General features: G+C 54.4%; 4 protein-coding genes across 4 annotated transcripts; 2 read left to right on the forward strand and 2 right to left on the reverse strand.

Moving 5' to 3' along the window:
• Window positions 1-283: 283 nt before the first annotated feature.
• Window positions 284-1,848, reverse strand: CKM354_000374600 (adenosylhomocysteinase; the record flags this gene model as incomplete). The annotated part of the gene is made up of 3 exons (XM_044798961.1): window positions 284-1,536; window positions 1,608-1,752; window positions 1,822-1,848. 3 exons carry the CDS (start codon window positions 1,846-1,848, stop codon window positions 284-286), a joined length of 1,425 nt encoding a protein of 474 aa, XP_044654896.1.
• A 995-nt stretch (window positions 1,849-2,843) lies between these two features.
• CKM354_000374700 (uncharacterized protein) lies at window positions 2,844-6,140 on the reverse strand (the record flags this gene model as incomplete). The annotated part of the gene is made up of 1 exon (XM_044798962.1): window positions 2,844-6,140. The coding sequence occupies one exon, from the start codon at window positions 6,138-6,140 to the stop codon at window positions 2,844-2,846; it is 3,297 nt and encodes a 1,098-aa protein (XP_044654897.1).
• A 1,924-nt stretch (window positions 6,141-8,064) lies between these two features.
• Window positions 8,065-10,420, forward strand: CKM354_000374800 (uncharacterized protein; the record flags this gene model as incomplete). The annotated part of the gene is made up of 3 exons (XM_044798963.1): window positions 8,065-10,168; window positions 10,226-10,294; window positions 10,347-10,420. 3 exons carry the CDS (start codon window positions 8,065-8,067, stop codon window positions 10,418-10,420), a joined length of 2,247 nt encoding a protein of 748 aa, XP_044654898.1.
• Window positions 10,421-10,925: 505 nt separating this feature from the next.
• Window positions 10,926-12,384, forward strand: CKM354_000374900 (Obg-like ATPase; the record flags this gene model as incomplete). Its single annotated transcript, XM_044798964.1, has 3 exons — window positions 10,926-11,000; window positions 11,068-11,625; window positions 11,833-12,384. The coding sequence occupies 3 exons, from the start codon at window positions 10,926-10,928 to the stop codon at window positions 12,382-12,384; spliced, it is 1,185 nt and encodes a 394-aa protein (XP_044654899.1).
• Window positions 12,385-12,714: the final 330 nt, after the last annotated feature.

The raw sequence follows: 12,714 nt of genomic DNA on the forward strand, positions 1-12,714 counted from the left end.
CTAGCTCTCGAGTTGAAGTGAGAGACCAGGTGGTGTGAGAAACTCCTCATGCCGGCTAGATTTTGTGGTATCCCCTCTTTTTTCATGTTGAACGCCCAAGCGCCTTGCAATGCTTTTATCTTTTGGCCCGCCCCTCCCGGTAATTGAATGCTCTGTCTGTTGAAAAGACAAAACCCCTTTCTGTTCCCAGCGTAAAAAGTGGTATCTTGCAAGTTCCAAAAAATTCACGTGTTGAAGCATCGCTCATAAACATCATAAACATCTCTTTGATGAGGTGTGCCGTCTAGTAACGGTACATCTCGGTCTTGAATGGACCCTCGATTGGCAGGGACATGTACTCTGCTTGGGCCTCGGTCATCTTGGTGAGCTTGACGTTGACGTGTTCGAGGTGGAGGAGGGCGACCTGCTCATCGAGGATCTTTGGCAGGACGTAGACGCCGATTGGCATGCGTGGGACGCTGGACTTGACTTGACCCTCCTCTTGGACCTTGATTGGGCCATCGGCCTCGCCTTCGATGGCACGGGCGAACTCGACGTACTTGGTGGCGAATTGGCGGTCCCCAGCCTTGTACAGCATGATCTGTGCAAGGACCTGGTTGGTGAAAGAACAGGACATGACGAAAGAGCTGTGGCCAGTGGCGCAGCCCAAGTTGACGAGACGACCCTCAGCGAGGAGGATGATGTGGCGACCGTTTGGCATGAGGAAGCGGTCGACCTGAGGCTTGATGCTGACAACCTCCTTGGCGGTCTTCTTCAACCAGGCAACGTCGATCTCAATGTCGAAGTGGCCAATGTTGCAGACGATGGCATCCTCACGCATGGCCTCGAAGTGCTTGCCAACAATGATGTCTCGGCAACCAGTGGTTGTCACGAAGATCTGGGAGATAGGAGCGGCCTCCTCCATGGTGACGACTTGGTATCCAGCCATGGCAGCCTGGAGAGCGTTGATAGGATCGATCTCAGTAACGAGCACACGGGCACCCATGGAGTGGAGAGCCTGAGCACAGCCCTTGCCGACATCGCCGAAACCGGCAACGACAGCGATCTTGCCAGCAATCATGACATCGGTGGCACGCTTGATACCATCGACGAGGGACTCTCTGCAGCCGTAGAGGTTGTCAAACTTGCTCTTGGTGACGGAGTCGTTGACGTTGATGGATGGTGCGAGAAGTCCATTTGGCTTGCCCTTGTTCTTGAGCATCTTGTAGAGGTGGTGGACACCAGTGGTGGTCTCCTCAGAGATACCGTAACAGCCAGTGAGCATCTCTGGGTACTTGGTGTGCACGAGAGCAGTGAGATCACCACCGTCGTCGAGAATCAAGTTCAGAGGCTGACCCGATGGGAAAGACTTCAATTGTTGCTCCAAGCACCACTGGTACTCCTCCTCAGTCTCACCCTTCCATGCGAAGACGGGAGTGCCGCTGGCAGCGATGGCCGCGGCAGCGTGATCTTGAGTGGAGAAGATGTTGCAGGAGGTCCAGGTCAGCTCAGCACCGAGGGCCTTGAGCGTCTCGATGAGCACGGCAGTCTGGATGGCTGTGGGCGATACGTCAGCGCTGCAATGGCACGATGTGTGGCGGCGGACAATACGAAGCGGAGGAACTCACTCATGTGCAAGCAACCGGCAATGCGGGCTCCCTTGAGGGGCTGCTCGGCGGCATACTTCTCACGGGTCTGCATGAGACCTGGCATCTCCTGCTCGGCCAGCTCAATCTCTCGTCGGCCAAAGGCCGCGAGGTTGATGTCTGCAACCTGCACCACCGCCCGTCAGTCATTGTTCTCGCGGGAATGCGGCGCTCCAGAGCCATTGCGTGAGCGTACCTTGAACTTCTGTGCTGGCTCACCCATTTTGGCGGTGTTTGAAGGATGTGGAGTGGGATAAGAGGGTAAAAAGTAGAGTGAGAGAAAGATGAAGAGGTGAGGAGGGTTGAGCAGTGAAGCAAAAAAGTTGTTGTTAAGCTCCTGCCCCGCGCCGTTCAGCGAAGGGCAGGAAGCACGGGCACAGCGGGCACCAAACGACCCACAGCTCCCGCCTTGCAACTTTCAGGGTCTGCGACGACTCGGCAAATGCACAACACACTCACACCGCCGCTGCCGCCCACGTGTGATCTGGATCAATGCTGCTACCACAGTACTGCGGCTTCTAGTGCTGCACGCGACGTTTCTCGAACTGTTCTCTGCCTGCGTCGAGCAGTGAATGCCACTGCCCAGCAGAAAGTTGCTGGCCTGCTCGCTTCTCGAGCAAAATGCACCGCGGCATCCGCAGCCTACACCTGCTTGCAATTCCCTATCCTAGGATCCTGTCTAGGATCGGGGCATTGCTAGTCGGTCACCGATCTCGCTCTCAACGACCAGCATATCTTCACACTGAGACGTCTACGGCAACCGGTCTGGAGAAGTGCACAATTGTGTTCTTATGGCCATCGTGGGCTGTGAGTTGTATACCATTACATATGCTAGAGCTCATACATCCTCCCACGCTATGCCTTGTACCTCGGAGAGAATGAGCTTTTCAAGAGCTCTATCTCACGACACCCTCCGCCAAAGCAGCTGTAATCAATCAAAGAGTATGCTCGCTGGCTTGCATCAAACCGGTTCCTTGTTCTACATGTGCTGTGCTTGCAGCGCGTCCTCGCGCGCTACAGCAGGTGCGGTCAGATTTCCGCTTTTGCTTTTGGTAGTCTTCTAGAAACGCCATGCTGAACGCCATCATGTGCTGTGAATCATAAAAAAGTTTTGGCAAATGCGCTGCAAATGCGCTGCAAATTCAGCGGGTGAGGGAACCCGCACAGTTTGCTGAATCGGTCATCGTCTCAGTGAATCAGTATGTTAGGCACCATGGCTCACGATGGAAGGCTCATCTCTTGCATCGTTTCGTCGAGGCCGGCGTCATGGCTTATCATTGGTGATCCAGAGCCATCATGATCAGTGGTCGCTTGTTTGCGTCGTGACAATCGTCGATTCGTTACGTCGTCATCTTGGGGCGAGTTGAAGATGCTGCGGAAGGCAGGTTCTTCATCGCTAACAGTTTCCGCGCTTTCGTGGTCCATGGGTGACCGTCGCCGGTTCGGACTGGTGTAGAGGCCTTCAGTTTCTCGCAAGGCATCTTTCACTTTGCGCTTCAAGCTACTAACATACGGCACAATATGCCGAAGTGTAGCTGTATCGAAGGGCACTTTCTTGTTTGTTGGGTATATCGAAGGCAGCGCAGGCGAGTCCTCCGCAGTCCCCCTGGACTGCAGAGCTGCGATGACCTTTTGAGCGACGAGTTCGGAGTCTTTCCGGGGCCGTGTCACAACTGTTGTGCCTTGCTTTTGACCGCGTGTTGGCGAAACATCCGCACAGACCTGGGGTTGTATCGCCATCACGTTCGATCTGATCGGCGTGACTTCCTCAAAGGCACTTACATCGAAGCCGGGAGACGAGGGAGGCGTTCGGCGGGGTTCGAGAGTGTGTTCCTCGCTTTCTTGGTCTGCAAGCTCAATCATGGCGTCCACCTCTCGCCACGACTGTGCATACGTGCCAGTCAGCATGTTCAAGGCGACAGCTCGGATGCGCAATTCCTTCAGCTCTTCGATCAATAATCCCCACTCTCGTAGCAAGCTTATGTTCGCTACGACATTCTCTTGCTGTTCACGGATGGATTTGGGTACGAACATGACATGCCCGCTGTCAATACGCCTCGAGTCGCTCTCGTTGATATCTTGCGCGGGCACTGGGACTTCATCGAAGTCGAAGTCGTCGTTCCAGTCTTCTGTCACACCTTTGCTGCCGACACCCCATGTGCCGAATTTGTTGGCTACAACGTTACTACGTTTGTTGTCAAAATCAGGCACAACAGGCACACTGTGACTTCGTGCGTGCATTCCGCTGACAGGTCGGCGACCAGCCGGTCTGCTTCCTCTGCTGTCTTGATCCTTCTTTCCATGTACAGTACGAGGCCGAGGGGGAGACTGTTGAGGATGACTCGGACTCGGTTGTGGCTCTGACCAATCAAACAAATTTGGTTTGTCCATTGGCGAGTATCCGTTGCGATATGGCGTGGAGTTCGCGGATCTCGAGTTAGTGAATCGCAAAGCAGGACCAAACCGGAATGGTAACGTTTGTGTTATTGTTTGCCCACCAAAGGAAGGCATGGAGTCATGTCGTTGAATGCCAAGGCCTGGCTGAAATCCACCATCGTTGTCGGTATCCCAATCAACATCGTCTGTATCGGGCATTAGGCGCATAGTAGGTGGCGACGAGGAGAAGATGTGAGTCGCTCCAGGGCGTGCTGAAGGCGTGGAAGTAATGCTCTTGTTCCGCAGAGACCTTACTGGCGTGCTGACCACGCTCCCTTCCTCCTCGATAGTGCTGTAGCGGGCGTTGTTGTGCTCATGGCCATCACTCAAAAAATCCCGTAGTTTGGTGCTTCGACCAGAGGAGAATGTAGGGGGTGATTCATCGAATATGGTTTCGATAGGAGGTCCACGTCGTCCCGAACTGCTTCGCGTTGTCCTCGTTGGTATCGAATCGTAGTATACGTCGCTTTGATAATCAGTGCTGTTATCACCTAACGAGCGCCGTTCACTTTCCGAGCCGACAGTTGAAGCAATTTCTGAGTAGGTCGCAGAGATCCTTGGCTGCCTCACCGAAGGCGCGAACGCGCTCTCGGGGGGCGAGCGATGGTGATCCGGTGTGCGTGCGCCGGAGCCGGGCGCAGGCGCTGTTTCATCTTCTAGATATGGTGGTTGCGGCAGCTCGCCACCAAGTTGGAGGTCGACCTCGTAGGCGGGATCCGAGGAAGAAGGATGCTCGCTAGAGAACGATGAGTATATGCTGCGCTGCGACGATGTTGGGTCGGTTAAATCGCGGCGTTTGGCAGGGCGTTCCAACTCTGGCTCTATGTTTCTGCTCACAAGACCACCCATTGAAGCTGGCCTGAGTCTGCGGTTCGATCTTGCAGACCACGGTCTGCCATTGCTCGTTGATGGTCGTCGCCACAATGGTTGTGGCCCTGTCGAGAGGAGGTCACCAATAGAGAAGGATCGTCGGGGAGACGCGCTTTCTTCGAAGAAAGGAACGTAACTGGGAAACGGCGAAGAAGCTGTACTCTGCGCCACCTTGACTTCGGTGGTTGCGTGGAAGGTCTCAGGTTCATCTGCAGCAAAGGGGCCTTCGACAGTAGACACGCGAACTGGTTCCTTTGCGGAGACCAGGATTGGTGTGTACTTTCGATCAGGAAACATGCGACGTACAGGATTCGGAATTCCTGTGGAATTTCGTCGTCTGGTCAATGTCGATTGCTCACGTGTCGCTCCGGGCGAGAAGTACGATCGCCAATGTGAAGCATTACCGGACGGAGGACAGGTACCATGGGATATGGGGCTATCCCAGCCCGAGCCTGATATCCGCTCGTGCAGTGTCGCGGAGCGCTGATGACTTGTAGCTGGCCTTCGAAATACGGGAATCCGCGAATTGGGCGATCCATGAGTGCTGCTGAGCGATGTTGTACGCTTCACGAGCTTGTTGGCTGCAAGTGGACGTTCGTTCGTTGGTGGTGTGCTGTCTGCAACCACGGGAGTGGACGAGCCGGTGACGGAAGGGGTAATCGATCCATTGGAGTGCGAGATGGCGGCGGAAGGTGGGCGTGATGTCGGCGTGCGACTGGAGTCTCGGGACGAGGATAATGAACTGGACAGTCGGCGGAACCACTTGCTGTTGACGGCGGATCCTGTCGCAGAGGCATTGGTGTCCCCGGGGTCGCCGTGCTCCTCCTGCGTCTGCGGCCGGCGCGAGGATCGATCCATGCCCACGCTGAGGCCGGTGTAGCTGTGTCGCTTGGCTGCTAGTGTCGTGGAGGCGGTGTTGGTGGAGCTGGAGCGCGACCTCCGCACATGGCTGCGTCGCCCGGGCAGCTCAGCAAACAGGTGCGGATGGGCGTTGAAGGTCGACACGGCGGTGGCGGTCGCGCTCATGTCGGCAGCAGGCCGCGCCGTGCCTGGAATGTGCGTGCTTGCGCTGGCGGGGGCATGGGCGAGGCGGTCGTGGGCATCGGTGTGGGCGCGCGGGCGGGACTCAGAGGCGGTTAGGACGAAGCCGATGCTCGCGAGGGCGGTGATGGTCGACGTGGCTCCGAGCGTCGAGGCAAATGTTGGCATGCCTCAAGACCGCACGGCCGGCCTGAGAAGGAGGAAGGCGAGGAGGCAGCGAAGGAGGGCGTCGTGGAGCATGTAACCATGTCTCGCATGTTTACTCGGGATGCTTAAGGTCCACCCTGCTGCTGCTGGCACTTAAGCGCGGCGCGCCCGCATGGCATCTGGTTTCACAATGACAATGAGCGACTGGGACCAAGCAGGAACGAGGCGAAAGAGTGGATGCGATGAGGAGGGGGTGCTTGTTGCGGACGGCGGAACAGCGCACAACCCTTGCACCAGAGCTGAAAGATCGTGGAGTCGGCCAATGCTAACTAGGCCCAAATCTCGAGCGCAACGACATCACTGCTCGTCCTTCCTGAGTTCGCCTACGCCATCCGTGACTTCCTGCGCCCCATGGCGGCGCTCGCTGCTGTGACTCAAGCTCGCCAGATTAGTGGCTCGCAAGCACCGACTGCCTCGCTCGCAACATGCACACTCCCTGGAGTCGTGGACGCAGGTTGTCTACGCACGAAATCTTCCGCTATCCTGCTTTTGCTGGCTCAAACTCTACAAGCGGTCGATCCACTCGTCGAAGGAACTCGTTCTTACGCGGGAATCCTGGCACGAAACGGCGTATCGACCATTCTTTGGTACACGACCCAGCCGCGGCCACCTGCAGATCCAGTCCGACTGCCTGATGCGGTTGCCGTCGCGGTAGGCACTCAATGCCGTCAACCGGGTCTTTGGACGACAGCACCGCAGGAGGCGTCTGTCTTGCAGCCGTCACCGCATTGTTCTGCAGCACGAGATGGACAGCGCATGACGGACCGATAACCTCGTCCTCCACTGCCTGCTGGGAACGGCTGCCCGCCAAGCACCGGATGGAGCTCGTTAGGATCGTCAACACGATCCTGCACAGAAAACGCCATCCGATGGGGTACTTTGGTGCCAGCCGGCCGACGTCGCACGAGCCGCAGCGTGACCCCGTAGCAATAGCACGGGGTGCCATGATGAAGCACCGTGTGAACATTAGGCGTTCCTGGTCAAACTCCAGCGTGTAACTGTTGACACCGGTCCAGCTGTAAGGAGTACTAACAACAGCATGGAGCAGCAACTGTGCAACTCTCGTGGCTCGTACGAAACACAATGCTGAGGTGTATAGCTCGGATCCCTGCTCTTACTACTATTAGACAGAGTGCCTTGCAGTAGATCCGTCTCGCGGGGCGAGTGACATCGCCCACCGCTCGGCATTCGCGTTGCTTCCTGATACGGAAGTCACACATAGATCCGCTCTACAATCAACGCGAGACGCTTGCAGTGCACAAAATACTATGTAGTATGCCGGCTAATGCCCGTCAACATGTTCTTCGTATAGCGCAATGTGGGATTGCCTGCTGAAGCCAGCAAGGAGCGGCTGCAGGGATGAGCTTTGATGCCCTCTCGCACACAAAATGTATGGCGCCTCGTCGAACTTTGCGCTCCCCAAGGTGAGAACAAGGTTCTTACAGTGAGAAATTAGGAAAGTGTCATTTCTCGACCAACGTCTTGCAAGTTGACAGAAGACTCTGACATTATTATTGTCGCTGATGTATAATGAAGACCGCAAGCTCGATCGATGCACGTGTGCATTCGGTGCAGGTGAGCTGCGGTAAGCGTACCAGTACTTCGTGAAGAAAGCGTTTCCTGCAGGCAACGCTCAGCAACCTTTTGACCACCACTGCCAACATCTCAAACTCTGCCTCAAGCCCTACCCCCGCATCGAGATCTGAAGCAACAGATCGCAATTCACCGGCTGGTTCAGCAAGCGCGCACGGTAATTCTGAAAGACTCACATGAAAAACTGACCTTGCCTCCTGCGCCATCCGGTCAAGCTCGGAAATTATTGTTTGCGCTCACGCCCAGCGACACGTCAGGTCCGATAGGCGACAGGTGCTAAGACGCCACTGCCATGCAGTCTGAGATACGGGAGCAGCTCCCGGACATCGATTCGGTCGTGGTCGATTATGCAGCTGGCTATCTGAACCACGCGGCTCGACAGTTCAGTGCAGAGGTCGATCCGTTAGCGGAGGCCGCAGCAGTGATAACGCAGCTTCTGATATCTGCATCTGGAGATCTTTCTGATGAAAACGAGACCTCCGTCCAGAACTTGGTCCAGAAGTTTGTGTCCCGACTCAATAGCCAAAATGGCGTTAACAGTGAGAGGCGACAGCAGGCGCCATCCGCCAAGAGGCTTGATCAAACCATTCAAGTAGCGTCACAACGAGGCGTGTCATCTACGCTCGGTCTCACAGGTGGCACTGTCGACCTGGAATCAGCAAACACTCGCAAGGTGGAGTCTCGTGTCGACAAGAAGAAGCTCGAAAAAGCCGAGCGCAAATTGCGCGCGAAGCAAGACCGTAAAGTCTTCAAGACTGTCGAGTATGAGGCCTCCCGCCTGCTGGACCAGCCAGACGAGCAGCAGTCATACGAAGAATTCTTCATGGCTGTGAATCCTCTGCAGCTGGGCTCAGATGCGCAATCCAAGAGCAAAGATATCAAGGTCGATGGCATTGACATCTCCATTGGTGGTAAGCGTATCTTGTCAGACACAAACCTGACTCTTGCCTATGGCCGTAGATACGGTCTGGTGGGTCAGAATGGTATTGGTAAATCGACATTGCTTAGAGCGCTGAGTAAACGTGAGGTTGGAATTCCAACTCATATTTCTATCCTTCACGTCGAGCAAGAAATCACTGGAGATGACACACCCGCTCTGCAGGCCGTGCTGGATGCCGATGTGTGGCGAAAACACCTGCTCAAGGAGCAGGAGAAGATTTCGAAAGAACTTGCCGAACTTGAAGCAGAGCGATCGTCCATGGCGGATACGTCAACCGATGCTGCGCGCCTAGACAAGCAACGCGAGGGTCTAGACATAACGCTCAGCGATGTCCAAGGCAAGCTCGCAGAAATGGAGTCCGATAAAGCTGAATCTCGCGCGGCTAGCATTCTCGCTGGTCTGGGATTCTCGCACGAGAGGCAACAATTCGCCACCAAGACTTTCTCTGGTGGTTGGCGTATGCGTCTGGCGCTGGCACGAGCCCTCTTCTGCGAGCCCGACCTTCTGCTGCTCGACGAGCCTTCGAACATGTTGGACGTGCCTTCTATCACGTTCTTGTCAAACTATCTGCAAGGATATCCAAGCACAGTGTTGGTGGTGTCCCACGACAGGGCTTTCCTGAACGAAGTTGCTACCGATATCATTCACCAACATTCAGAGCGCCTAGACTACTACAAAGGCGCGAACTTCGACTCCTTCTATGCAACCAAGGAGGAGAGGCGGAAGACCGCACAGCGAGAGTACGAGAAGCAGATGGCCGAACGTGCTCATCTGCAAGCTTTTATCGACAAGTTCCGTTACAACGCTGCAAAATCTTCTGAAGCTCAATCTCGTATCAAGAAGTTGGAGCGTATGCCCGTGCTTGAAGCGCCAGAGAGTGTCTACACTGTACACTTCAAGTTCCCTGAGGTGGAGAAGCTGTCACCGCCAATCATCCAAATGACTAATGTCACTTTCGGCTATACACCAGACAAAATATTGCTGAGGAACGTCGATCTGGACGTGCAGCTGGATTCACGTATTGGAATTGTTGGACCAAACGGTGCAGGCAAGACAACGGCGCTGAAGCTGCTCATTGGCGCACTCTCACCCACTTCCGGATTGATCTCACAGAATCCACGCTTACGCATTGGATTCTTCGCTCAGCACCATGTCGATGCCCTTGATCTCAACGCCAGTGCCGTTGGCTTCATGGCCGCAAAGTATCCTGGCAAGTCAGATGAAGAGTATCGTCGCCATCTCGGAGCGTTTGGCATTACTGGCATGACCGGATTGCAGAAGATGGGACTCTTGTCAGGAGGACAAAAGTCAAGAGTGGCATTCGCGTGTATTGGTCTGCAAAATCCACACATCCTGGTACTCGATGAGCCTTCCAATCACCTTGATATCGAAGCGATGGACGCTCTCAGCACGGCATTACGTGAATTTCAAGGAGGCGTGTTGATGGTCAGCCACGGTAAGTTCTTCATTGAAATTTCCATACTCTTGGATCAGTCTGCTAATCCATTGCCAGATGTGACGATGCTTCAGAACGTCTGCACCAGTCTCTGGGTGTGTGACAACGGAACGGTCGAGCATTTCGGTAAGCCGCATAACCACACATACATATATACCATCAACTAACATCTGCACAGACGGTACTGTCAAGGACTACAAGAAGCGCATCTCGGCTCAAGCGGGTGAGGCAGGCGTGGTAGCTCAGCATTAGATGTTCGAATACTGCGCATTTGTGCTTGCTACGACGCAGTGTAGACCAGGGAGGAATCACCAGCGTGCAATCGGCTCTCGAGACACGTACCGAGGGTTGCATTCACACATCGAGGCGCACAGCGGAAGTAAATATACACTAGACACGGAAAGTGAGCAGACAGTAGACATGGATGTGTTCACAAGCCACACTTGACGAAATGCTCCAGCCTCAGGCCACACAAATTTCCGCAACCCCCGCGCTCCTTACTCGAAAGCTCTTGCGAATTTCTCACAAAGACACTTCTTCCAACCTCCACACCACAAACTCATCACCACTGTGACGACAGGACACAGTCGTCGCGCACACTGTCAAAGTGTCGCTCCCTTCGCTTTCACGAATCCTCTTCTTTTCTTCAACACTCGCAGCCGGTTCTGCTTTCAACAGCTCAGCACGATCTGCGCCGAGAGTCCTCGCACTCTACACACAAACACAAGTCCGGACATACGCGAGCAAAAAGAAGAAAATGCCTCCCAAGAAGGAAGTGAAGCAGGAGAAGGTCCTGCTTGGGCGACCTGGCAACAGCTTGAAGAGTGGGATCGTATGTACGGCGAATTTGTGCGTGCTCTGCGCGTGCGCTGGGAACATCGATCTGACTAGTGACGCAGGTTGGTCTTGCAAACGTAGGAAAGTCGACATTCTTCCAAGCCATCACAAAATGCCCATTGGGTAACCCAGCCAACTTCCCATATGCCACCATCGACCCCGAGGAGGCGCGCGTTATAGTGCCTGACGAGCGCTACGACTGGCTTGTCGACCATTACAAGCCAAAGTCGCGCGTACCTGCCGATCTGACAGTGTACGATATCGCCGGTCTCACACGTGGCGCATCGACCGGCGCAGGTCTCGGAAACGCCTTCTTGTCACACATTCGAGCTGTCGATGCATGTTTCCAGGTCGTGCGTTGCTTCGACGATGCCGAGATTATCCACGTGGAGGGCGACGTCGACCCCATCCGTGATCTCGAGATCATTGCTGAAGAGCTTCGGATCAAGGACATTGAGTTCGTTGAGAAGGCACACGAGAACTACGTTAAGCAGACTCGCCGTGGTGGCCAGTCACTTGAAATGAAGAAGCTCAAGGAGGAGCAAGCATGTGTCGAGAAGGTTCTCGAGCACCTAAAGGCGGGCAAAGACGTTCGCAAGGGCGACTGGAGTCCGAAAGAGGTTCGTTCACAATTCTTCTCCCTCCCATCCTCCGCGCCCCCAACTATGATGAACCAGAGATTCGTCTCTATAATCCCAGCTCTTAGAAGTCTCACCCAACGCTTTCGAGGCATCATGTTAAGAAATCCGATCTGATCAAAGCTTGCACCACACAATCGTTTTGACTAGCTCTTGCTATCGAACAGTAGCTGACAAAGAGATGCGCAGGTCGAGGCAATTAACCCACTGTTCCTTTTGACGGCGAAGCCTGTGGTCTTCCTTGTCAACCTGAGTGAAAAAGACTACATTCGCCAGAAGAACAAGCATCTGCCGAAGATTGCAGAATGGGTCAAAGAGCACGCAACCGGTGATCCTATCATTCCAATCTCGGTTTCCTTCGAGGAGCGTCTATCAAGATTTGATACAGTAGCAGAGGCAGATGAAGAGGCAAAGAAGCTAGGCACCAAATCTGCCTTGCCCAAGATCATCACCACCATGCGCAAAGCGCTTGATCTTGGCTCTTTCTTCACGACTGGAACTGATGAGGTACGGCAATGGACGATCAGAAATGGCACCAAGGCGCCTCGTGCTGCTGGTGTGATTCACGGCGATTTTGAGAAGACCTTCATCCAGGCTATTGTGTACAACTTCAAAACATTAAAGGAGCTGGGCAACGAAGCGGAAGTAAAAGCACAGGGCAAAGTGATGACGAAGGGTAAGGATTATGTCGTCGAGGATGGAGACATCTTGCTATTCAAGGCTGGAGCTGCCAAGTCATAGACAGCTGGGTAAGCTGTACTGTGCCTCCGCAGTAGACTATATGCATGTTGATGAATGAAGACCTTGACTCTACGTCGGTCAAAATGAAGAATGCCAACTCGTCAAATGAATCGCAATGACACAATGCCGTCTCAACACAGAATCACTACTATCTTTTGCCCGGCATGACCACTTTCGCACCAAGCCGCTGTAGCTCTGGTTATCTGTCACATGCGATGCGCGATTAGACTAGGTTTCACTAGCGCCGCAGCTCGCAGTCCTCGTTTGCACCACTTTCGTCTCTGCCGTCGCTGCGCCATCCTGCTCCACTTGGAAACTACCCTTCCGGTC

The sequence above is a fragment of the Cercospora kikuchii genome, assembly GCF_019650295.1.
Source record: "Cercospora kikuchii DNA, contig_00002, whole genome shotgun sequence".
Classification (NCBI taxonomy): Eukaryota; Fungi; Ascomycota; class Dothideomycetes; order Mycosphaerellales; family Mycosphaerellaceae; genus Cercospora; species Cercospora kikuchii.